The sequence below is a fragment of the Ptychodera flava genome, chromosome 9, assembly GCF_041260155.1.
Source record: "Ptychodera flava strain L36383 chromosome 9, AS_Pfla_20210202, whole genome shotgun sequence".
In the NCBI taxonomy this organism is placed as follows: domain Eukaryota; kingdom Metazoa; phylum Hemichordata; class Enteropneusta; family Ptychoderidae; genus Ptychodera; species Ptychodera flava.
The window spans coordinates 37,194,623-37,218,257 of NC_091936.1; the positions used below are offsets into that span (position 1 = coordinate 37,194,623).

The 23,635-nt window shown below is 40.6% G+C and overlaps 3 protein-coding genes across 4 annotated transcripts; 1 reads left to right on the plus strand and 2 right to left on the minus strand.

The window, feature by feature from the left end:
* The first annotated feature begins 510 nt into the window (after positions 1 to 510).
* On the plus strand, positions 511 to 4,295 carry LOC139141307 (kelch-like protein 3). The gene is made up of 2 exons (XM_070710932.1): positions 511 to 2,209; positions 4,021 to 4,295. Exons 1-2 carry the CDS (start codon positions 511 to 513, stop codon positions 4,293 to 4,295), a joined length of 1,974 nt encoding a protein of 657 aa, XP_070567033.1.
* LOC139140875 (EGF-like repeat and discoidin I-like domain-containing protein 3) lies at positions 3,268 to 10,140 on the minus strand. Its single transcript, XM_070710345.1, has 6 exons — positions 10,005 to 10,140; positions 8,332 to 8,359; positions 6,725 to 6,841; positions 5,153 to 5,275; positions 4,307 to 4,377; positions 3,268 to 3,405 (listed from the first exon to the last, which is right to left on the minus strand). The coding sequence occupies exons 1-5, from the start codon at positions 10,086 to 10,088 to the stop codon at positions 4,349 to 4,351; spliced, it is 381 nt and encodes a 126-aa protein (XP_070566446.1). The 5' UTR covers positions 10,089 to 10,140; the 3' UTR covers positions 3,268 to 3,405; positions 4,307 to 4,348.
* Positions 10,141 to 11,626: 1,486 nt separating this feature from the next.
* Positions 11,627 to 22,762, minus strand: LOC139140876 (betaine--homocysteine S-methyltransferase 1-like). Of its 2 annotated transcripts, none has more exons than XM_070710346.1 (9): positions 22,512 to 22,762; positions 17,467 to 17,611; positions 16,972 to 17,102; positions 15,912 to 16,103; positions 14,971 to 15,118; positions 14,088 to 14,276; positions 13,539 to 13,669; positions 12,728 to 12,828; positions 11,627 to 12,068 (listed from the first exon to the last, which is right to left on the minus strand). In XM_070710346.1, the coding sequence occupies exons 1-9, from the start codon at positions 22,743 to 22,745 to the stop codon at positions 11,975 to 11,977; spliced, it is 1,365 nt and encodes a 454-aa protein (XP_070566447.1). In that variant the 5' UTR covers positions 22,746 to 22,762; the 3' UTR covers positions 11,627 to 11,974. The 2 variants fall into 2 exon arrangements, with proteins under 2 accessions (XP_070566447.1, XP_070566449.1); XM_070710348.1 differs by lacking the exon at positions 22,512 to 22,762 and adding an exon at positions 19,479 to 19,523.
* Positions 22,763 to 23,635: the final 873 nt, after the last annotated feature.

Here is a 23,635-nt window from a genome sequence, read left to right on the forward strand (position 1 = left end):
CATTGTAAAAACAAAAATAAATGTTCTTCATGAATATTTCAACAGAAGAAGGGAAATATCAAATAGATCATATTGAGTATGTATAACTGGACCAAATTTATCAGGTGAGCACAACTGATATTTGGAAGGACCAGATGGCCTGCACTGTCAGTCAAATGTAGCTGCCACATCTTGTAGCCACTAGAGCCGCACACTGACAAATACCTGGTATCTTCGCTGGAACATACTATGGTCTGAAGGGTCACAATTATTGCAACCATCTCAGAAGCATTTCACTTCCTTTGAGATTTGAGTGATTAATACCTAAAATGCCATCAATGGTGTTTGAATTGTTCTTGTGTCACAGTGTGATAGAACATCACTTAGCTGTATAGTTTCTCCTCCAATACGGGTGGATTTAATTACAGGCTTGAGAGGCCTTTCTAGGGTCCTACACAAAGTTAAGAAAGCTAGGGGTCCCTGTGGGTCAGGCCTCTTTTTCAGATCAAAACAAATATGATGTAATCCAAAATGGCGTTGCTGGAAACAGGGGCGACTGTAAACACATCGGTATATTCCAATTTTCAGCACGGAAGACGCGTACTCGAAAAACTTCAAGAGCAGAGATCAAACTTCATCTTCTGTGACGTTGTTGTACGCGTTGAGAACCGCGATTTCCACGTCCATCGCAATGTCATAGCCGCGAGCAGTCCGTTTTTCGAGGCGATGTTTTGCAGTGGGCTACGCGAAAGCTACCAGAAGGTTGTAACGGTCGAGTGCACGTCATCGACGGCAATGGGCGAAATCCTCGATTACATGTACACGGGTACAGTGAACATAAATCCGGACAACGTCGAAGATGTCATCATTGGTGCCGATCACCTCCTCATGTCAGACTTGAGGGAGAGGTGTGCCGACTACCTCCTGGACAACCTAGACCAGAGTAATTGCTTGGGTTTCCGGGAAATCGCAAATAGGTACTGCTTGTCAAAGCTGAGAGACGCCGCTAATGTCATGATAAGACGCGACTTCGAAGAGGTCGTGAAGTCGGAAGAGGTTCTGAATCTGACGGTGGAAGGGCTGCTCGGTCTCGTCGCTGACCCCGAAATCATTTTGCCGAATGAGTCGTGTATTTTTGAGTTGGTCATTAAGTGGGTCAAATTCAATCTGCTGTGGAGAAGGAACTATTTGCCCCGTTTAATGTCAACTGTCAGGCTGTTCCAACTAGATCTGAAATACATCAAGGAATCGATAGAGAGTGAATCAATTATTTCACAAAGCCCCTACTGCAGAGAGATAATTGCCAAGTGTCTGCCGTATTTGTACACCGTAAAGCGGGAGAGAAGAATTTCTGAAACCTTACATGACCCTCAGTTTCATCCGAGGCCAGGCACTCTTTTCGATGTGATTGTCGTCACTTCGGAGCGCCCGCCGACAATGCTTGGCTACGTCATCGGAGAAGATCGCTGGGTCGAGCTTGCAACCCTACCGGCTGTTGTCGCCAACCATTCGTCGACGGTGTTAAACGGTCGCCTGTATGTTGTTGGCGGAGAGAGTAGGGACGTAACCAGTCAAATTCACTGTTACGACCCATTGAGGAATGCGTGGACACGCCGAAGGGAGATGCTGTCGCCGGCCTGGGGTCACTGTGCAGTCGCCTGCAACGGTCTGCTTTACGTGTTCGGTATGCGAATCGCACACGACGGTTCTATGTTGCAAGCTTATAATCCGGAAAATGACGAATGGCATTACGTCGCTCCGATGCGATTGCATGTGCGACCGACACTCGCCCACACCGTGGATGGCCAGGTCATCTACATTGTAGGGGCCGACGGAGGCCAAACCAAGAGGTATGATACGGTAAATAAGTGCTGGTCAACCCTGGTACCTTTTCCATCACCAGTGGAGCAGTGGTGGACCCTTGCGTTGGTTCCAGTCGACGGAGACGAGGCGTACGTCACGGACTTCAAAAGAGTTTGCGCGAAATTAAACCCCTTTGACAACAACTGGCAGGAGGAAATTGCGATGTTGCCGAGGGTCCCGTCAAAAGCCGACTGTGTTGCTTCCTGTGTCGTTGACAGGAACGTCTACGTGTTTGGCGGGTCTGCAGATCCAAGCTACGAACACGGAAGACGCGATTGTTACGTGTTCGACATGGTTAGCCGCCAGTGGAAGACAATCCAACCGACTCCAAGACCTCTTATGAATTCGAAAAACAAGCATGTCAGGTGTGGGGTATTGAAAATACCTTACAAATTTTTACGTTGACTGATAAACGTAGAAGACTGGTCAGTAAAGTGATCTATGCAAAGACGAAGCCGAAATGGCAAAATGCTGTAATTTCGATAACTGGCTCATTTATGGTATTGCTTTTCATTGCAAGGGAATGCACCATCATGCGACGATAGCGTCAAATGAAATGGGAGTGAAAATTCGTAGTGCCCGATACAAATTTACCGCTTTTACGTGAACAAAGACGATAATAAATAGAAGAACACTCCTTTTAATACCACAAAAGTTGCTAAACATTTAGCTACCACATATGCTGCACTTAAAACAGAATTTGTACATATTAACGTGTAAGACAACTTTAAGTGTATATTTGTCTTGCAGTGATAGTGCAAACAATTTTTAATATTCACATCCTTTTTAAAAGATTCGCACGTCGGACATGTCTGTGCTCTTCTGGAAACCGCACATCAAGATATCCGAAGCAGAATCGCTATGATATTGTTTCGTAGACTTTGTATATTTATACTGCACGAGTTCTATTGAATATCACGCAGCTATCAGTATTTGTAGATTTTAACTATTTATATTATTTTATTTATACTCATTCAACCTCTAAATTAACGAAAATCATATATTTTAACAGTGTACATTTTGAATGACAGAGAAGAGATAGTGTCTTTTAGGAAGATATTTGCATACGCTGCATATTTGAGTTGCCTTTAAGAAATATTGTAAAGTCCTGTAAGTTATATTTATTCCTTGTATTAGTTTGGGCATTTGTTTTATATTGAATCTAACCGATGAAAATGAACGTAACCGTTGGTAGTATAATTTATAACGAAACCAACAATAGCTTACCCGTTTCAAAGTTTTGATACGACAAAATACTACGTTGTTTGAGGGAATAGTCCATTTGAAAGCAATATTGTTATTATACAAGAAAGATAAACCGCTAACCGAACGATTGTGAAGTTGTATAATCTCATAGAATAGCGTGCATTATCCCTGGATCGCGAAAACAAATAGGAACAAATGACCGCCACCACTTTTTCTCCTCAGTTATTTTTGAAATATGGAGCATTCTCCGACAATAGTAATCATCCTCTTTATTTATCTGACGAATAAAATTGTTGTGCCTCTGATTTGGAGATAATACCAGCCCATTGCTCTGTCGGCACTGCTCGTCGGAGAAGTCTGAAAGGAAATGGAGCAAAAGTTTGTTATGCTATACCCGGTAGCTTTCGTAAGACGACCCATGTTTTTCATAATTATTATTACAAAATTTGATTCAGAATGAAGTTTTCCCCACTATGACATAATTGTCCTCGCGATTAATTTCTCAGCAGCGGAGGAGACCTGTAAACGGAGAATGGGAATTATCATGGGAAATTCTGGCATCATTTCTGTCTGTGTTGTTGGCTGCGCCCACTCAGGGTACAATGACTGCCCCGTCAAGTGTTACAGTAAGGTCACTGATGTCATTGGTACCTTCGTTATGATCTTATATGTGCACCATTTGCGAATCATTGCGTTGCCTATATCATACAAGTTGGCACAAAACACCATTACTGTTCTATTGATAAATCTGAGAAATTATTGTATTCAGTCAATGAATCGCTAACTTCGGTGATTTCGTTTTCAGGCATACATCGATGCCGATAAGCTTATATACCGTGACCATTCTATAATACTAGTGCATTCTCTTTTGTACGCCGTGTCACCACAAGTTGTTCTTTTCTTCGTAAATGGGGTTTCATGCGTACTTTTAGAATTTCGTTTGTGTGAGTTTGTTGTTGACATTCGAAACAGGCGCCCTTGAGCGAGGTGAATTTTGTTTGTCAGGAGCGCGTTTTGATTATCCTCGGTCCTATACAAACCGAGATGAGATTCCAACTGCTGAAGACATCGATGTAAACAGAGACCATGCTGATGACAGTGATAACCATTGCACCATCACCATTGTCATCATCATCATCGTCATCGTCGTCATCATCATCATCATCATCATCATCATCATCATCATCATCATCATCACCACCACCACCACCTACGCCACCAGAATGATAAGTTTGAGGGGAAAATGATTACATTTTACCTCAAATGATACTGTAACAGTATAAGGTCTCAATTCTGACGATTATCTTGAACAGATCTCTGCTGGAAGTGCTGCAAAGAGAAATTATTCAACGGTGTGTTAGTATCTGAAACAAAAGATTTTGACTCGATGTGGTAAATGTGTCTCCAATACTACATGAAAAAGCCCATTGCAACAATCAGACACTGTAACCATTACAAACTCTGAATTTTATATTAACATACATCTCCGAGACTACTTCGGCTTGTCAAACCGGAAAATGGTTAAAATTAGAATTTCCACTTCTTTTTTTTTGAAAAATTACCGACGTTTAATTGGTAGATGAATTTCGATTTTGTTTCATACCACTTTGTCTCGATATATTGGAAAAATTTGCCTTAGCCACCATTAATACAAAGGGTTCTGTTGATAACTTGAAGTACACTAGTTCTCGGAAAAAATGTTGTCTTCTTATAGACGTTAAATGAAATTTAATCGGTAAATCGGTACGAATTGACAGGTTGAAGGTTTCACTGAGTTCAGAACTATAGGTCTCTATATACATAACTTACGTACCATAGTGTACAGTGGTTGCGACAGGGAAATTCGTATGATGTCACTGTAACACGTTTGCGGTTTATCTATTAGTTTAGAGGTATACAGTCACCTGTAATCTAAATATGCCCATATATGGTCATTAGGGCGTTCCTTGGTATTCAAAATGTCCATGTGAGAGCGCTATTTTTAAAAAGCGGCCACCCGCTGAAAATCTGTGATTGGTTAGATCATATCTTTCCATGGTAACTGTGGTAAAATTGGAACAGGTGACAGTATACTTTTAAGTATTCAAAATTCTGACTGACAAACCGTTTTCACAGTTGCTGCCCCAGAAACAGCCGAAGCAAACGCAAGACGCATTCTCACACAAGTCGTCTGCTACACATTGACCGCCATTTTGACACGGATTGTTGTCTTGGCACACTCCAAAGTCTGAAGTGAATGAAGAAAGGCGGGTTAATAAAAAAGATTGTTAAGCACCCAAGCTGGTTGAAAATCGTATGCATAAAAACATTATCAACTGAAAATTGTTATGTGTTTTCCATCACTTTTGATCAGTAAGAGTACCACTGCCAAAGTCACCTCGAAATGTCTAGTTTTCGGGTTGCCAAGACAGGCGACGGTGGTAAGTGACAGCCGAATAATTCTAGGCCGGGTTAGTTCAATTGCCAACAAGGTCATCTGATATCGTTTACAGGGCGTTGTGTTCACAAGCTCAATACTTTATTTTACACAAAAGTGATGAAAGCATTATGACAAGTTCCAGCTATTGTCTCTAGATCGATTGATGAGGGAGGTATCTAGACTGGCCCCCAGTCGCCTGGCTTTTCCCGGCAGCAGGCTGCTGATCTATACGCAACAGCCTACCGTAGTTTACTCACTTTTGATATTTAGGTGCCCACAGACTTGGAGCAAGTCTAGGCTGTATCATAAAACAACAAATTTGTCTGTATTTTTCCTAACGATTATCGATTGACGTGGCTCGTGCATAGTCCTACACTGACTGACTTATTCATATTTGCTGTTCTCTACGACAATATTATCGCCGTTTATTTAATAGGATATGTATGATGTCTTCCAATTTCATGTCGAATACTGAGCTTTCAAGTAAGTTTTTAGCAGTATGCCCATCGAAAACGGAAGAGTTCAACTTTTTTCCAAACTTTAAATCAGTATTTTAACCACATTCTATAGTCGTGGTGGATAGACTGTGTCCAATTCAAAACAGGGAATACAAAATCAGGGGTCTTTAAAAGAATATAGAGGATAAAATTTGTAAATTGCAATCGAATTATAAAAATATGAATTTGACTCCTTGATTCCAACATTTTTGCCGAAGTGGGGCTGTACTTTTAAGTGAGGTACGCAAAGGAATCGATGCCGATATTAGACATATACTTCAATAGGTTGCTCCAAGAACAATGCAGTACCCATGCCAACATTCCATCGTCTATGTTTGTGTGTTTTTTTACATACGTAATTATAAATAATTAAGCGCAATGCTGCAGCTTATACACTTTTGAACGAAAACGACACCCCGTAAGAACCATTTCCTGCACGTTGAAGCATAGTCCCAAACAAAGATGGCCTATAGTTGAAGACGATAGGTATGGCCGTATTTCTCTCATGTAACGAATTCATAGCATTCTTATTTTTACACACCAGTCATATCTACAGAAATAATGTTCAACATCCAAACATTTGCGAAAACTTTTTAGAGCAGTATATTCTCTCTCTCTCTCTCTCTCTCTCTCTCTCTCTCTCTCTCTCTCTCTCTCTCTCTCTCTCTGCAATTGCAGGGATCACTCTGCTTTGGAAGGCGATTGATATTTTACCACAATTGGAGGATTCAAAAATAATCCGAGAGATAAATAAACTTACCATCTTCGCAGGTTAGACCCTGGTAACATCCAGTGCAGAGACATACGTACTCTGTACAGGATTTAGATATTTGAAAGCAAGTGCCTCCATTCTTGCAGGGGTTGTTCTCACATGGATCTTCATATGAGAGACAATACAGAGAAAATTGAGTGAATTCTCAGGTACCGCTCTGGCCTCAGGTCGATCAGGCATTACTTGTGATGATTTGTCTATTATTATCATCAAAAATGATTATGAATATTAATAAATTATAAATATGAATGTTACAGAATATTACAACTTTTACTACACTGCGTAGTAACTCTCGCCGTAGACTGAACCTGGGCAACGGTGTCACTTTTAACTCTCGCCGTAGACTGAACCTGGTCACTTGTATATTTTGGCATAGATTGTGAAACTAAGCTTATATAAGGGTTTCCAGAGGGTTTTTCACATAAGCAGATTACAATGTATAAAATATGACTTTATTAATCATAATCATAATTTATTAGTAATCATAATTATCACTACAATGGGGTTTCCAGACGGTATTTACACAAAGTAGACGACATTGTTTGTAAAAAAGTTTCAATATTCTGTAACATTCATATTTATAATTTATTACTCATAATCATTTTTTATGATACTGATAGAAAAATCATCATAAATAATGCCTAATCGACCTGTGCTCTGGCCAGAGCTTCCATCAACAAAGAGGCATTGCTTCAGTCAGCTTTTGTTTGAAGTTGTGTACGAAATCATAACAGTACTGATGATTACAAATATATAAGTTTGAATATTTTCAAGCGGCAGGTACGAGTATTGAGCCCAGAGCAACGCATGAGCAAGAAGGCGTGCTTCGAAATTTCTAACAAGACTGTAGTGCTACAGCAACACGCTACGATGTGGAGGTTGAAAAGATAATATAGCTTTCTATTCCGGAAAAGGAAACAAAATGTAGATATAAGTAAGAAACTTGGAAGGCGATTTAAAAATATGTTCAGGCTCTGAGACAGCTATAGTCGCTGCATGCATCAAATGCTGTGTTTATCCGCCTTGACAAGCAGGGGGAAAAAGAAAGTTTGAAGAGTTTGCATACATTTTGCCCTAGAAGCGCATGCCATCTGGGCTCACAGACTCGTAGCCATGAAATACACGATTATGCTCTTAAAATGTTAAACTGTTGATCCACAACACGCATGCCCAAGGAAATAATTTTCCTGTGAGTGAGGCATTTGCTGGTTTCAAAGATCCGTCGCTCGAGGGCGGAATGGAGAGAGAGAGAGAGAGAGAGAGAGAGAGAGAGAGAGAGAGAGAGAGAGAGAGAGAGAGAGAGAGAGAGAGAGAGAGACTGAAAGATCCCCCGCCCTCGGGCGAGGGATCTTTCAGTCTGGGCATTTGCATGAGTAAACAAGAATAGAAACACACAGTATTCTTTCATTTGGCAATGTAAATATTAGGCTAGTCGATTCTGATCTTGGCGGCCCTTACAATTCAACTGTGTGAAATCGTCAGGAATTTATCGAATGAACTGTATTTCTAGTCAATACTTTTGAACATCACGTGCAAAGATAATCAAACTAATGTTATGCAGATTTTGGGAAAATGTGATCAAAGAACCAACTCACCACAACTTGTTGAAGGAGCAGATTTAACCTACAAATGAGAGAAGGGAACAGCTTGTTTTAAAAGTTAAAAGATGTGAAAAAAAATGCGACTCATGCAATACATGAATCGTACAAGTATGACAGAGGCGTGTGTTAAATGTATTCGAAGGTATATAACAGATTTCAGGAAAGAGACATCATAGAAGTTACGAACGATTTGAATGCAGTTTTCTCATTATTTTGGATATACACAGCACGATTGCCATACTTCGATATTTGAAGATGTAGAAAAGATCCTATTTTGCATAAAGTATACGGAGTCTCGTAGGAAAGGTGACATCACCCGTTTCACCTCCATAATGATAGAAATTAACACGATTGGAACTAATTTGGGATAATTGGATGGTGAAGTAATGTCGATTTAATCTGCAAGTATAAGCTTATCTGCTTTTCTTTTTAAATTAAGCACTTGTTTTAATGAGTAATTTGTATTAAATATTGCAACATTCAACTAAAGGTCACCTCACACCTTTGAGAAATTTTATGAAGATTCTATTGGGCGATTCTGTTATTTTTCTTATTTTGTGATGTTTTGCGAAACCACGGAGAATGGACAGCAAACACTAAAGCCTTCTGTTCACCGTTATCGTAATTTTGGCTTTAATCATCATTTGTATACGCGGTGACATTTGTCAACAAACATCGACATTGGTGTATCGGTGGGTATAGACTGGGTTTCGCATAAATCTCTAAGTAACATAGCTAGAGAATTAGTTGAGTCGGATTTTTAAAATGCAAACGGATCCCCAGGCAAGGAAAATCCTTTAGTTTTAGTTCACATCCAGGAGTTTGCGTCTACTTACCTAATTCACTGGTGCCTAAATAACATTGAGCTAGAGAAATTCCTGTCATGGTTATTGGTTAGAATTGACAGTCAAACTTAGATCTGTTGATCAGGTAGTCGCAATACATAATGAAAGACAAATGACTTTTATATACTACAGAAAAAAAATGTGTTCTCGGTATGAAAAATGGATCCGGTGACCCTTTGTAGCCCAGGTTACTCCATCATTTGCGCAAATGTAAAAGTGTTAAAACTTCATTTTGAAGTAAATTTACTACTTCGCAACGACATGGGTTCAATATGTTCCAACTCTTATAATGTCGGCTGAATATTTCCAGTAGGCACCTGATCCAGCGGCCAAAGTGCTGGTCGGGGGCATCACAAAATAGCGTATCTTCTATCCCTGGCATGGCGATTTTCGAGTTACTGAACTATCAATTCTCACACTTTTCTCCACAAACTGTTGCGCATGTCGCCTCCCAATATTCGGGATTAGTATTGGATGCCTGGGAGGGTGCCCGCTGAAAGGCACCTCGACTCGTCGACCTTGTGTGGCAGTAAATAACAACTTGAAAAATATTAAATGTAACAGAACTACAATCGACAATAAATAGATAAATAAATCACAAAAAGGCTGTATGTGGAAACTTGCCCTGTAAGACCTCGCACATTATTGAACAGAAATGTTCACTTGAGACCGAGTCTTTGTATGTGCAGCCGCAGGTCACGCTATTCTAGTATAAGTAAACTGCTGTCAATAATTCTGCGAAATCGAAAAATTATTATTGCATGCTTTGAACTTTCACTCCAATAATCATACATTGAACCGTGAGTAAAAATATTAACGTACCTTCAACGCGATACGATGGACAATTGCCAATACCAGGATCAGATGACAGACGGATCTCTTCATACTGTTTCTCCTCGGTTTCATATACGACAACGAAGACGTTATACGAGCCTGCGGGTGAGTTTATACCCTTGCATCGGAACATATATATGTATATCTATCATGTTGCATCGCTATATTTAGAGTTAACATGCAAGGATGAATTGCCAGGGTACCGTTCCCTCGAAAATACACAATCGCCGTGAATTGGTGCGGGAACTTGCGTACAGAGTGAAGAGAAAGGGTTTTGAGGCCACGTAGGACTCCCCATGGGAAGACACGTTGAAGTGCGCTATTTGAGGGTTTTTTGAAAGATCGCTCAAATTTTGACTTCTCTAAAAGAGGTGGATGTTGAACTCGTTTTCTGAAGGCGTCACTTACAGTGTCAATAAGCTGCCAATTTTAGTTATACATTGTTCAAAAGATGACTTGGTGTATCGGATTACACATGGCAGTTTATTCAACAACGAACACACCACCGTACGGTTTCAGACAATACGGAAACAGAACTCAACATTCAAACTGAAACACGAAACCAGTTTGTGTTTTCACATCATGTCCTGAAATAACCCAGAAATGAGACAAAACAGGCTGGGGCCAGAGTGCTTCTAATAGAACTTTCAGTAAAGAAAAAAAAGAATGTATTTGTTACTACGTGATAAAGAAACAGCTGACTTACATATTTTTTGCCTAGCGTTGCATTGAATATTTGTTACAAAATTAATGTGGTCACTAAAATCACAAGATTTCAGAATACCCCGGCGAAATACGGTGCATATTCGTTGAATTAGATGGCGTAGGTGCAAAGCATTATGAATATATATAGATCATTCCATTCGATGAAACTGTGAGCTAACTGAGGTAGAGAAGATGGCACGATGACAACAGTGCAAGTACAGGTCAAGTTGGAAATAAACAGAGCAGATGACAATCAGCGTGTATGGTTCATGTTTTACATTTTCTGTGCGTAAAAAGACCCACTTGTCCTTTAGCACAAAATTGTGTAAATGATGATAAGGTCTAAAATTCGGCATTTCGTCTTATAGGATTACCGAATTTTGAAGATGTCCGACTTTTCCGATCATCGCATACACGAACCTAACGTTTACGAAACAAATTCTTCAATTGTCGATGAGCAAATGATTATGTGCAGTGGTATGCTATTACTTCACTACTCCCAGCTTTTATCCTTCCTTGTGAGGATATGGTATAGGATGTGTCAGAGAAGCACGAGTGAAAACTGGTCGCTTATAACTTTGTTACAACCTTTCACAAAAGGGGATACCGCAACGGGGCGGAATCCTAAAGATACAGGAATAATCCAAATAAAGTTGCACAGAAAGGGGAGACACGTATAAGACTAGCTTTTATAAAACACTTACTTTTATGAAGTGAAACTTTCGAAAATGTTTCATGTTTCATAAATATAGCAAATGAGTGTCGACCGTTGTCAATGAACATCGATTGACTGGCCCGGAGTATATATAGTCAAAGACAGACAAACCGAAACAGACAGACAAACACACAGAACGAAAAAGACAGGCACAAACACGCCCATAAGAATGACAGCAGAACAAAGCCTATATAGTTTCCTTGCAAATATTTATTGGTAAAAAATAAACTGCAGAGAGAACGCTGCCAGTTCGAGTTTCCAATGATTGATTACAACCATACCCTAATCTGAATTACACATTGCCTTGTCAGTGTAAACCTTATTAAACTGTAAGATATTGCACTGAGTACGAAAGGAAAAACTTTATCACAGGTCATCTCAAACCTAAAGCAAATATCTTACACAATCAAAGTAACATTCAATCTTTGTAATCAGGATGATTCACCAGCCATTCTCCGCAACAGAGAAAATACAACATTGGGTTGATCACTTTCGAGAAGTTATTTCTCCTGATGTCGAGCGCCAACGATGTAAAGGTTTACTGCAGCACATCTTTCGGTATAGTTGACAGCGCGGGAGCATCAGCGCGACCCGCGGCTGGCTTCAGTTTTTCCCAGTACTCTCTGTTGGCTCTGCGGAGTAAATAGAAGATTGAAACCGATCATTTTGCAAACCTGACCGGAAAATGGAAAGTAGTTGAAAAGTTACAGTAATAAGTCGATTAGTTCGCCACAAGATGCAAAGGTCGGGGGGTGTTCTGAGTACAATATACGTCAAAATGTCGCTATAGGTCGTCTTGAGGACGTCCGGAAGTGCACGAGTGCGTCAGTGATATATTCGATTAATTTGCGTTAATTGATGTTTACTACAAGAATCAGGTTGGACACGAATTTAATCTTTCATTTCCCTTGATACAGATCAGATGATCAAGCGATGACACTAGCCGTGGGTAGGCATCAATGATCTTCGAACGGAGCACGGAAAAGGGAGAGCCCTCTCCCTTTACCTGGCACCTTAATTGCAACCTCCGATCACTTGATCACACTCTGCTCTAAGTTGATAATCACTGTCTGATGAGATACCGTTTTGACCTTAACAGGGGATTAAATCTGTTGGATTCGCGTCATCACAAGAATATCTGAATTTCGAACTTTCCCCGTGATGCGTGCGTATACAATTTACATACACACATGTATCTTATACATGTGTAACATCTCGGCAATATTCATCATCATCATCAGCATCATCATCATCATCATCATCATCATCATCATCATCATCATCAACTTACTTTATTACATTGTCAAATGCGGCTGTACTTTCTTGCAAGGAGTCACCCCAAAGGCAGTTTTTGTCGTGGCCGGGTGGTCTAAATCCCCTCTCTTTAGAAAGCTGAAACAGAGAACAGAATGCTTTGAATCATGACCTTGTCAGAGGACCTTCTCGTGTTCATCGTAACGATAGATACACTGACGGGGCATAAGTCTCTTTCTAAGCCAAGTCCTTTCTATCTCCGTCTCGTTTCTTTTCATACCACTTTGAGAGGAACATTTTCATATTGTGGTCGAAAAGAAATGCATCAATCGAACTTTTTCTAGATCTGACCTTGGCATCAGTGATCCGAAATATTTCATGATACCAGCAACAATTGATAAACGAAAAGCGTTGACTGTATGGTTTAAAGTAGGTCATGCTTGGAGGACTTTTCAACGCTATTTTCATAACGTTTTCCCTCGACATATATGTAACATTGAATTTAATACAATTCAGTTACTGTTATTAGGTCGATGCAGTTTGCATAAAGAGTCACCTGGGTAGCTTATCAAAGATACGTGTGTCTAGTACGCGTGATGCGTAAAACATATCAGTGGGGAATTATTGGTTGAAATAATAAGTATCTTTACTATTGACGAGGCCGGAGTAGTCAACTGAATCTTAGAGCGAGCGTTTGAACAGCTCAACTCAGTCTTGTCGGCAGAATGTCTACCACGCAGTGTTGTCGATGTCATACGGGGCAGAGGTACAGTGCGCCCTCAGAATGGCGCAACCAGTATAGCGTATACGCTCTAATTCATCACGGCACTGCGTTCAATATCTTTTACCTCCTCTGCAATGGCCCTGATGTGGTAAGGTTCAAAACCGCAGCAGCCACCGATGTAGCGCACGCCCAAGTCGTAGGCCTCGCGAGCGAACCTGTGGGCATCAGCACGACTTATTGCACGTGATTCCATGGCTGAAACACAATATAGTAAGATGAGAGACACTGTAAGTTTTGAACATTTCATAACTGTATCAACATAATATCGATTCTCATTTTTATTGATTTTTTAACGTTTTTTTTTTAAACTTAGTGTGTCTTTGAAGCGGTAATGATTATGTCTAGGAGGAATTAAATACGCTTTCCTGAGTAAGGAACATACCTTTGGGCCGCCTCGGAAAGATTCTGCCTTGAAGTTTTAAAATTAATACAACAGACACGATCATCAAATCTCGAAAATTCACACTACCACCTGCTTGAAGAGTTTGGAATTGTAGGAAAACAATGGCAAAACTTTGGTATCGGGGGGATCGATATAGAAGTGGGGATATCAACCAGAGAGCTTTGTTCCTACATTTACATTTACGTCTGAAAGGATTGGAGATAACCTTACCCAGAGGCCAGTCCGGTAATGCCATGTATCCTTGCTTGTTGTCATTAACTTCCTGTGTATGGAAGCCTAGTGGCTGTGCCATTAGATGAGCTTTTAGTCCCTCAGCTTCCAATGCTTCCTTCATCTTCTTCATGGTAAGAATGCAAGTATCCGGGTCATAGAGGCAGTTGACACCGAGCAGGTCACATCCTGGGGGAAGAATTTTATCGAATATTGCAGAGTGTCGTTTATAGAGGGAAAATTAAAAACGCAATTATTTGAACCGAAGAGTTGTACAGAACAAATTCTAGCCTTTGTGGAGCAATAGGGAGGATGGGGTTGAACGTGTTTGCGTTCGTAAAATTGTGACAGCTGACTCCGAGGTCCAGGCTCTAATCAGTTCTCTAGTATTAATTTTGCAATCATGAATTCCGATAAATCATCGTGCATCTCTTTGTTTTATTCAAAACCGTTAAGTTTAGATGAGCATAAGTTTGCGTTGGGCCCAGTGAACAGTAGCCTCTGGGTCGAGAGTCGGAAGCGATACCGTTAAAAAACACTTCAACTTCAACTATTTATTGCCATACCTTTGTAACCAGACAGTCCTGTGGATGAATTTTGGAGCCTCCAAAGTAAGTGAAGTTTTCACTGTATTGCTTGTATGATAATCGAAAAATTATATTTTCCTCATTAGAGTTCCTCGTAGTTAACATATGGAATGGCGGTCATTTTAAAATTCGTACATCGGTTATTATTGTTAGGTAACTTGTTTCTCTAGTAGTACCAAAATTTGCATTCTGACTCCTGATTTTATGACAGGGGATTGAGTAAAGATTGAGCAAAAGTTTAAAACTTTCTGTGTTTCGAGGAACGTACTATGTTAAACAAAAAGACGCGGTCATACCTGCGTTAGCCATTCTGACTGCGCACTCTTCGATACTGACGTCACTCTGGTCTCCCGACGGACCAAGTCTCATTGTAGCGGCGAGAGGCATACCAGTGGCTTTCATCACTTCCACTCCCCATTCCAACTCCTCTATTGAGCCAAAGAACTAATCAAATGGCATTTTATCAAGACGTATTACTCTGAAGAATTTAAATTCTTATATAAAAAGGAAAATGGGAAGGAATGTGCTAAGTGAAGTTAAAGGGTGATGGTCGTCGGAACAGTGCTCAAGGTCGCTAGGGACCCCTATGACCAATATAAACACTGTATCCAAGCTACGTTGGCGATTGATGAAAGTTAAAACATGTTTGTCTGCGTAACGTACATCGTAAAATTTAAATGTTGCAGCTATTTTGACATGATGATCTATATACAGAGCGTGAAATACATTGTTTGTAAACAAGAAAGTTGCACATGCGCAGTTCTGACGACCACTTCCCTTTAACGAATCACTGATTCATTACCGGTATAAATCGAACTGGCATATTGATGAAGTCAATCCTTCGAGACTATAACGGCAGTGCCGAATTATTCTTTCCAGCATTAGTAAGATGAACGTCACCCGGAACTGGTCCAGAAGCTAGCGATTCTGCACATGTCGCTTCTACCTCCATGGTTTTATTTACCGATTAGAAATTATTTTTAAAGTTGTGATCGTATGGCAGGTTACTCTTTCTAAATCAAACTGCTAAAAAATGTCTATAATTTAGAATGATGAATATTTGAAGCAAAGTATCTGTTTTAGCTTGCTGCCACAGTGCATGTACAGTGCGCCAATTGTTGGGTCCTGCCTGAATTTTATCGGACAACATGCGACTCGTGTAAAACTGGCTACATGTATACTGTAGCATACTGATCGTTCAACAGGCAAATGTAAATGTTTGAACATGAAGCACTACCTCAGCTAAAAGGAAATCCACTTTCTCTTCGACAAAAATCTTGCACTGTTTTCTGAATTCCTCTTGTACCACCTCCTTTCCCCTGCCTTCTTGGTAGGAGGGAGTTGGCGATATTCCCCCACACACTAACGCGTTGCCCTCGTCAGCAACCTTTCTGGCTATGTTGCAGGCTGACCGATTCACTTGCTCACTCTGTGAACAAATGCGTGTGAGTACATGTGATTGCGAGTTGAGGACGACTGACGTGATACGTCATGGACACAGACAAAGACAAGGGTATCGGACGTCAAAATACAACACATCACACTGTCATAACAATGCACGATGATAAGAATTGGTTAAAAGTAAAAAATGAAACTTTGTCACATGCCCCAAAGAACATGGTGGGTTTAAATATGTGTGCTTGCTGTGACATGGAGGAAGCAAATAGGATATTATCGCGCGCGTTATCAAAAAGTCAAAAGGAACGATTTGGAGTATGAGCGAGAGTAAGGTGGTGGACAACCCCATTTGTAGTGTAGTCTATGCTCACTGTATTAACTGACCGGTGGTAATGCAAGAAAATGCGTATATGTAATACTTTTATTTTCTTGAAACTTTCACAGGAACCAGTGAAGACAAGCAGCATTGATAGCTACATTAAAATTGATGTCGCTGTCCTTGACTTCAATAGGAAATTGACAATTCGTCGCTTGTCCATGCAAGGTAACGCCACTACAGTAGTCTTTGTATGATATTTTGATAAAATAATAATTAGCATAATTAGTATCATTCCTACTTGGTTGGTAACTCCTTAGTTGTGTCTTAATAACCTTATTTTCGAAAGTTACTTTTGGAGGAACGTTTGATAAGTCTGAGTCAATAGGACAGCAAATACATCCACTTCACTGAGCTCCTTGCTTGAGGGTAGTATGCAAATATTCAAGGATTTTTTACATAATTTTGAATGGTTCATTCTTAGGCTCACAAATAAAGACGCTTTGCAAAGTATTTTCCGCAAAATTTTCACGTGTGTTCGGTGCCATTGTGTTTGTGTGCGCGCCGCGAAAGAAATACTTACGGTGACATAGGCCGTGGTGTTGCCGGCCTCAGAACCACCGCTGTGCTGCAGTTTGTCATCAGTCGAGTAGAATGTGAAGGCCTGAACTACATCGGCTCCTGCTCGGACGAATTCGCGACTCAGCTGCGTGACTGTAGGAGGTATAGAGTGCATGATGGCGGTTTACAACGGCATGCAAAACATGTCTTGGATGTATTCAAACACGCTTACTACAGGCATTTTTGCAGTTTATGAAACAACGGCTGTTCCAGGTACACGTTACATTGCCTGGAGCAGTGAGTCCAGTATCTTCCACTCTTCGAAATTATGTTTTTGGAAACCATTTCTCAGGGCACTAATATTTATGTTTGAGTAAAACACCTTGACAAATACGTTTACACGCAATCGTCACAATGCCAACTGCCCAATTGACCTTAATCGAAAGGCAAGGTCACTGTGAGGGGACACGCCTTCCTAGCTTTCATCTGGGGACTTCGGCTTTAAAGTTCAACTTACTAGCTTCAGGATGTTCTACAACGGCCTCTGGAGTCCATGGTCCAGCTCTGACGTAACCACGTTTCTCCAATGAAACGACGTAGCTTCCATCACCGACTACTACGCCGCCCGACGCCAGTCTTTCCAACAGTCCAATCTTGTCACCCTGCGTAGACATGATACCAAGATGTATTGAAGCTATCGTTGATGTTGCGGTCAGAGCATGGGCGCATGCGCGGCTTTTCTAACACGAATTCAGGGTCAAGTTAGTGTCGGTTACGTCGAAACACCAGAACTAATGTCAAAGTCTATTGTTTTGACAGAGTGTCCAATTCGAGTACAGGTATTGTAAATATAAACAAACATCTTTTGTTTGTCGTTCATGAAAAGTAGAGTTGTTCATTATAGTTCGTTCCTATAAATGGAAAGCCTGGAGGTTGCATAGTGCACAGAGAACAATACACAGTAATTTGAATTACAACCGACAACAAATGTATTTGCCACACACGCTTTGATTTATTTAAATGTTGAGTGTTCTAGACGGTCCTTTTCTGTGCTGTGATTATGTGTATACCTGCAGTATATGGTAATTGCAGTCAAAAGTAACTACTCGAGATGTTGCACAACCCATGCGCCATTGGTCTTTTAACAGCAATCATCAACCACATGATGATGTAGCAAAGAATCGAAATTAACCGTGGAATGAAAATTACTACATAATGCTCTAAATATGAAGGTCATCCTTACTTCAACAATAACATGTAAACTTTACGAAAATCATCATAATCGTTATCATCATCATCATCATCATCATCACCATTATCATCATCATCATCATCATCATCATCATCACATCATCATCATCATCATCAAAAGTAAGCTTTCACCGAATCAAATTCATTAAATGTTATCGGTAAACACTAATTGTTCAGGCATTATCCGTTTATATACCCATGAGTCTCTATAGTCTACAGGGTCTGAAAAAATCCGTGGTCTATGTAGAACCGAGCAAAACGGTTTGAACGCCCTACAAATAAAATTTCCTAAATCAACAATTGCATTGTGACTTCAGACAAGTATTCAAAAGCTATTCACGTTTTGTGTATCGGTATGCTGATATGCACATGTATACGCATGTACTAGCAGCTGCAATAGCTCTGGGGCCGTGCGATGGGTGATGGCTATTAGTTGGTTCACCGGCCCATCGACATCTGGGCAAGCGCAGATGTGACAGATTAATAATGGCCAGTTCTCCTTTCAGACTAAGTCCTAAATCACGGTCCCGTGCCTGACTAAACAATTGTTCAGTTTACAACGTAGTTGCCTGAAGGGTCGTAGCTCCACCCGATGGGCGTATGGAGGTCATTTTCTACCTCTATGATGGGCGCCGAGTCCTGACCTGAATAGCTAGGCCAACTTTTTGATGCTGACAGATGCTGACTGATTATATTAAGGTAGTATGCGCCTCGAAAGTAAAAGCCTTACAATTTCGCTCAAATGTTCCTAAATAAAGGTATCTTTCAACTATTCAATTTCAAAATCAGGAATAAACATCGGGGGTCACCGTGCAAAATTGATACTAGGGACACAAATTACTCAAGATTTACCGATATTTGACATTCAAATGGCCGCCATCCTGTAGAAAAATAAAATATTCGATTTTCAGAAAACTAAAACGGTGAAAGGTTTTCTTAGTAAACTCAAAGAGCTTCAAAATGAACCCCCACAAGTAAGAATAGAAAAAGTTTGTGTTAGAGAGTCCTAAATTGTGGACCGTTTGATCTTTACTTACTAGATTACAATTTCAATGGAATGGGGAGCAGGTCACGTCTACTCCTATCCGTTCCGATCCCAGGAATTTCACATCCTCTTGTCGCTGGTCGTGGTCACCTCGACCACGGTACACTACTCTCTTCGCTCACATCACACTTTTCCTATTATTTTACAACATTTTAAATATATTATGCGGCTTGCCTGGGAGAATTGATGGTGTTTCTATGATAAAATATGCTTGTTTCTGAACAGTAACTTACCCGTTTTGGCCATGGAGGTTTAGGGCACATGGTGCGCTTCTGGTGTAGTTACTAAGCTTCCACTAAAGCCCTTCAGAGTGCTATGAACATCGAACGAAACTGACGGCGTGCTTTCGAGATAGCGAGACAAGTTTGTCTCCCTACTACTGAAGGAAAGGTTTGAGGGGTCAACAAGGTGACTAGAGCCAACAAAAGGCTCTGACACCTCCATAATCCTCTTACAGACCGGAATAAACTTGATCCGTGGGATCGAGTCTCCTACCTTTACAAGGCTATGATGGATGGATGAAAGACGATGCGCTTACGGGTGCTGCCGTAGTAGCAGGCACCCTTAGAGCCCACTGCAGCCATACTCGACCAGATAGAGAGAATTGAGTTCATCAAAGCAAGTTTTATCTCTCCCGAAAACACCCCTTTTTCAAGCTCGATTGCCATGGTCATGTCTTAAAATAGAACAACTTATCACATAGGATATGTCAAGCAACGTTATTTTCTGAAAATGTACCACGCCCTTCCTCCGACATCGAATAGCGTACCCCTAATTTATCGAAAAGCGCCAAGAACGGCGCAGTAAATTGGCCAGGTGCCGCTAACTGTTAAAGGGACAAAGTCGCCAAATTTTTTCACGAATTTTGTTTGATACAAGATACTACTTATATTGTTTGACATGTTGTCAGATACTGAATGAATGGGTGACTATGCATATATTCGACCCCGGTTTTAGACACCATGTATGAAACCACTGCGTAAATGAATAAATGGTCATGACCATTAATTGATTTTTGCGCTGGTTTCATTTCATTCAGTATCTCTCAACATGTCAAACAATATAAGTAGTATCTCACATCAAACAAAATTCATGAAAAATGGCAAACTTTGTCCCTTTAATTTTTTCAATGTTACAAAATCATCACCAAAAATGTTTTGAAGACTACTATACTGATTTTACATATTTTGACCTTGACTAGATGTACATCTTTGGACATTGGACAACCTTTGCACATTACTCCCCTCTCAGTTTGGCGCTTAATCTTCCCTTTAAGTTCTGGTATCCCCCTCTGCCTATTTGCCGGGGACCCACTGCCAGAAAATTTCTCCCCGCCCATTGTAAAAACTTAAATTTCTTCCCCGTCGACTATAATTTTTTTTTCTCCCCGCCCGCTTTAAAGTTGCTCGCCCGCTGAAAAACTGTGCACGAACACCGTTTGCACGAAACAGCTTAGTTGGCGGCACCAGCAACCCCGCGCTGCAACCAGGAGAAGGCGAATTCTGTAACCCAGTCGCCTCGCATTGAACCATGGGTCGTGTGCAAAACATGGAAACTCGAGAATATACGACTCGGGAGTCTTACATCTCCTAATGCCTAGAGTCCTAGACAGTCGCCGGTGACCACAGGTGCTTGCAGCGTTGCTTGGATAGTCGTTCGAAAGCCAAGGATCGAAGGCCGTAGCGTGAGATGAAGGCCGAACCTGGGTGGTAGCATTCTTTTACTACGACACAGGTTATCATTCGTTTTTACGGGGAGGAGGGTCGGTGGAACTTGATCAACAATGAAATGCAAAAAGCTACCCCCTCCAAAATCAATTTCTAAAATTTGACCCCCCCCCCCAATTCATCACTTGTAAAATGTGACCCCGAAAAAAATTTTCATCTGATTTGATTCAATAGCCTTTACACCCTAAGACCCCGGTGAAAAGGTGAAAAAGTGACCATTCAAAAGTGTTTGGAAGAAAAACAGTGACCCTACCTAAGATGTCACAATGCGTATCAATAATATCTTAATTGACATATATAATGTCTCATTTGACCTTTGAACTTTCAAGAATCCTTTTGAACTTTACAAATAATCACTTGGTGAAATTTCAATATTATATTTGTTGTTCACTGCTGCTCTTTTAAACACCCTATTCTCATCACGAACATTTATATCAATTGTCAAACATTCATAAAAGCACTGATTTAGATAGTTTTGTATTGGAAAAGTAGTGTTCATAGTTTCTTCATAAACTACAATGTATAGTGAATCAACATTTCGGTGAAATTCCAAAATCAAATTTCTTGTTTAAATGTATGTAAAAGTCAAAAAATTATTTACAAACACTTCACACAACATCATATTTTCAAACAGTTGAGCTATTTTTCCCAGTATTTCAAAGTGTTAAGCTTATATATGTAAAAGTTATTTCGTAAACATGGCATTAAGCCTACACTTATTTCACTTGGTTAATATGCAAATTTATTTTTGTGAACAAAAGTGATCTTTTCTGCTTGTTATCATTTGTTCAGACAAGATAAAGCCATGTTCGTATTCTGTTTTTTTATATACTTTTTTGTCAATTCTGTTGTCTTTTGCCATAACTCCAGACAAATCTTCGTAAAATTTGACCCCTCGAATCGTTGATTGTAAAATTGCCCCCCCCCACTAAAAAACGGTTTTGTAAAAGTCAACTCCCCCGATTTTCATCGACCCCCCCCCCCCCCCCGTAAAAACGAATGCTCCTTTACCTCCATGCTCCAAGCAACGCTGCGCTGCAAGTATCTGTGCTTGTGGCTTGATACACGGCGCGGCCTCTTTAACCTAGAAAAAGGTCACGCGAAACTTCGCCGTGTACATAGCTATGCGACTGTGGATGTATGAAGTCGGGCCGGGCGCGGCTCAGCGCGGCTCAGGGATACTCTGCAGCATAGACCCTCCAATTTTGGAGGGTCTATGTCTGCAGGTCTTCCGCGTTCTATACTTGTGTAACGGAGATATTACGTAACAATCACTAGACCACATATGTTGTCTCCACGACAAGAATCGTGTGATATTGGCGGTTTACACTGCACTAAGCTCGATACTTTATTAAACATAAAACGCCCCTCAACCGTCGCAGCTTGCTGGACATATTCGGTGTGTGGTTTCATTCGTATTGGTTTTAATATCTCCACGGCATACCGCCGCGTTCCTCTCGCATTGCGTAGATGTACTACACATGTATTATATAAGCAAAATTTTTCTCTGAATGAATAGCACTGACAGAGCTTGCTTACCCGCTTACTTCCGGTATCGTTCACGCTGTTCGTAGAATATGTCCTGTCATGGTCCCTTGAGAGATCGTGGTCCTGCGCACTGCAGCCAAATGCTACACTTTGCCTTGACACTTGGATTTGGTGAGCGACGCGACACGTCCATACGCGATTGACTCTGAGAAGATGAGAAGCACAACGCGACATGATCATGATGAATGCCCATGCACGGTGGAGGGTGGAGGGACTATGGCCCATGCAATAACTGCTACGATCGGCCAATTTAAATAAGTTATGAGGTCATAATGCACTTGGTGATTAGCTCGTCTATTGTGATGTTAATGGCGGTCCCTCCCATGCGCGAAAACATCGGACCCATAATCAGTAGTGTTATCATAATTGATAGCTTGGATATACTGTTGACCTTGTTGGTACTGACGTGTATGACGTATAAAGTGATAATATCAGGCAAGGTAGAGGGAGTATGGTTTCCCAAAGCTTCTATCCTTCAATGTTTCGAAGATGATCCAAGCGATCGGACCATGGAGCTACCAGAAGACTCCATGGTTGATGCCATTTAATAGCTGATCAAAGTCCCTACAACCGGGGGCTACAAACCGTTTCTAGCTCCATGCTCCAACCAACCACTTGAGTGGGGGGTCTGTGGCTGACATAACAGTTTACACAAACAGAGGCCCTTGCTATCGTTGCTTACGTATAGGCCCTATATCTATAAATATGGGATTCTATTTGCACAACAGATACGCTGTCACCACTATATACCGCGGGTGACGGATAATGAATTAGGGACTGGTCAGTTTCTTCGGCCTGGGGGGGGGGCGGTGGATTATTTTTTGCCGACGTCAAAAAGTGGCTGATCCCCCCTATTCCAAATTTTGAAAACAGGGTGACCCCCCTATTCCAAATTTTGAAAACAGGGTGACCCCCCCCCCCCGGGGCGACAAAGGTAAAACAAAAGATGGACATAAATTATATATATAATATATATATATATATATATATATATATATATATATATATATATATATATATTATATTATATTACATTTTACATATATTTATATTTTAAATAGTCATTCTATGTTTTAGTGAAATTGTTGACATGTCAGTTGTAAGACAGGAATTTC

Coding starts and splice junctions, on each gene's coding strand:
- LOC139140875 (XM_070710345.1), bottom strand. CDS start 10,088: ATGAAACCGAGGAGAAACAGTATGAAGAGATCCGTCTGTCATCTGATC. Junction 5,276..6,724: donor GGGTCTAACCTGCGAAGATG/GTAAGTTTATTT, acceptor CATTCACTTCAG/ACTTTGGAGTGTGCCAAGAC. Junction 4,378..5,152: donor GGGCAGCAACTGTGAAAACG/GTTTGTCAGTCA, acceptor TTCTCTTTGCAG/CACTTCCAGCAGAGATCTGT.
- LOC139140876 (XM_070710346.1), bottom strand. CDS start 22,745: ATGGGCCATAGTCCCTCCACCCTCCACCGTGCATGGGCATTCATCATG. Junction 17,103..17,466: donor TGTAGAACATCCTGAAGCTA/GTAAGTTGAACT, acceptor TACCTCCTACAG/TCACGCAGCTGAGTCGCGAA. Junction 14,277..14,970: donor AGTCAGAATGGCTAACGCAG/GTATGACCGCGT, acceptor TTCTTCCCCCAG/GATGTGACCTGCTCGGTGTC.
- LOC139141307 (XM_070710932.1), top strand. CDS start 511: ATGGCGTTGCTGGAAACAGGGGCGACTGTAAACACATCGGTATATTCC. Junction 2,210..4,020: donor GAAAAACAAGCATGTCAGGT/GTGGGGTATTGA, acceptor CATTCGAAACAG/GCGCCCTTGAGCGAGGTGAA.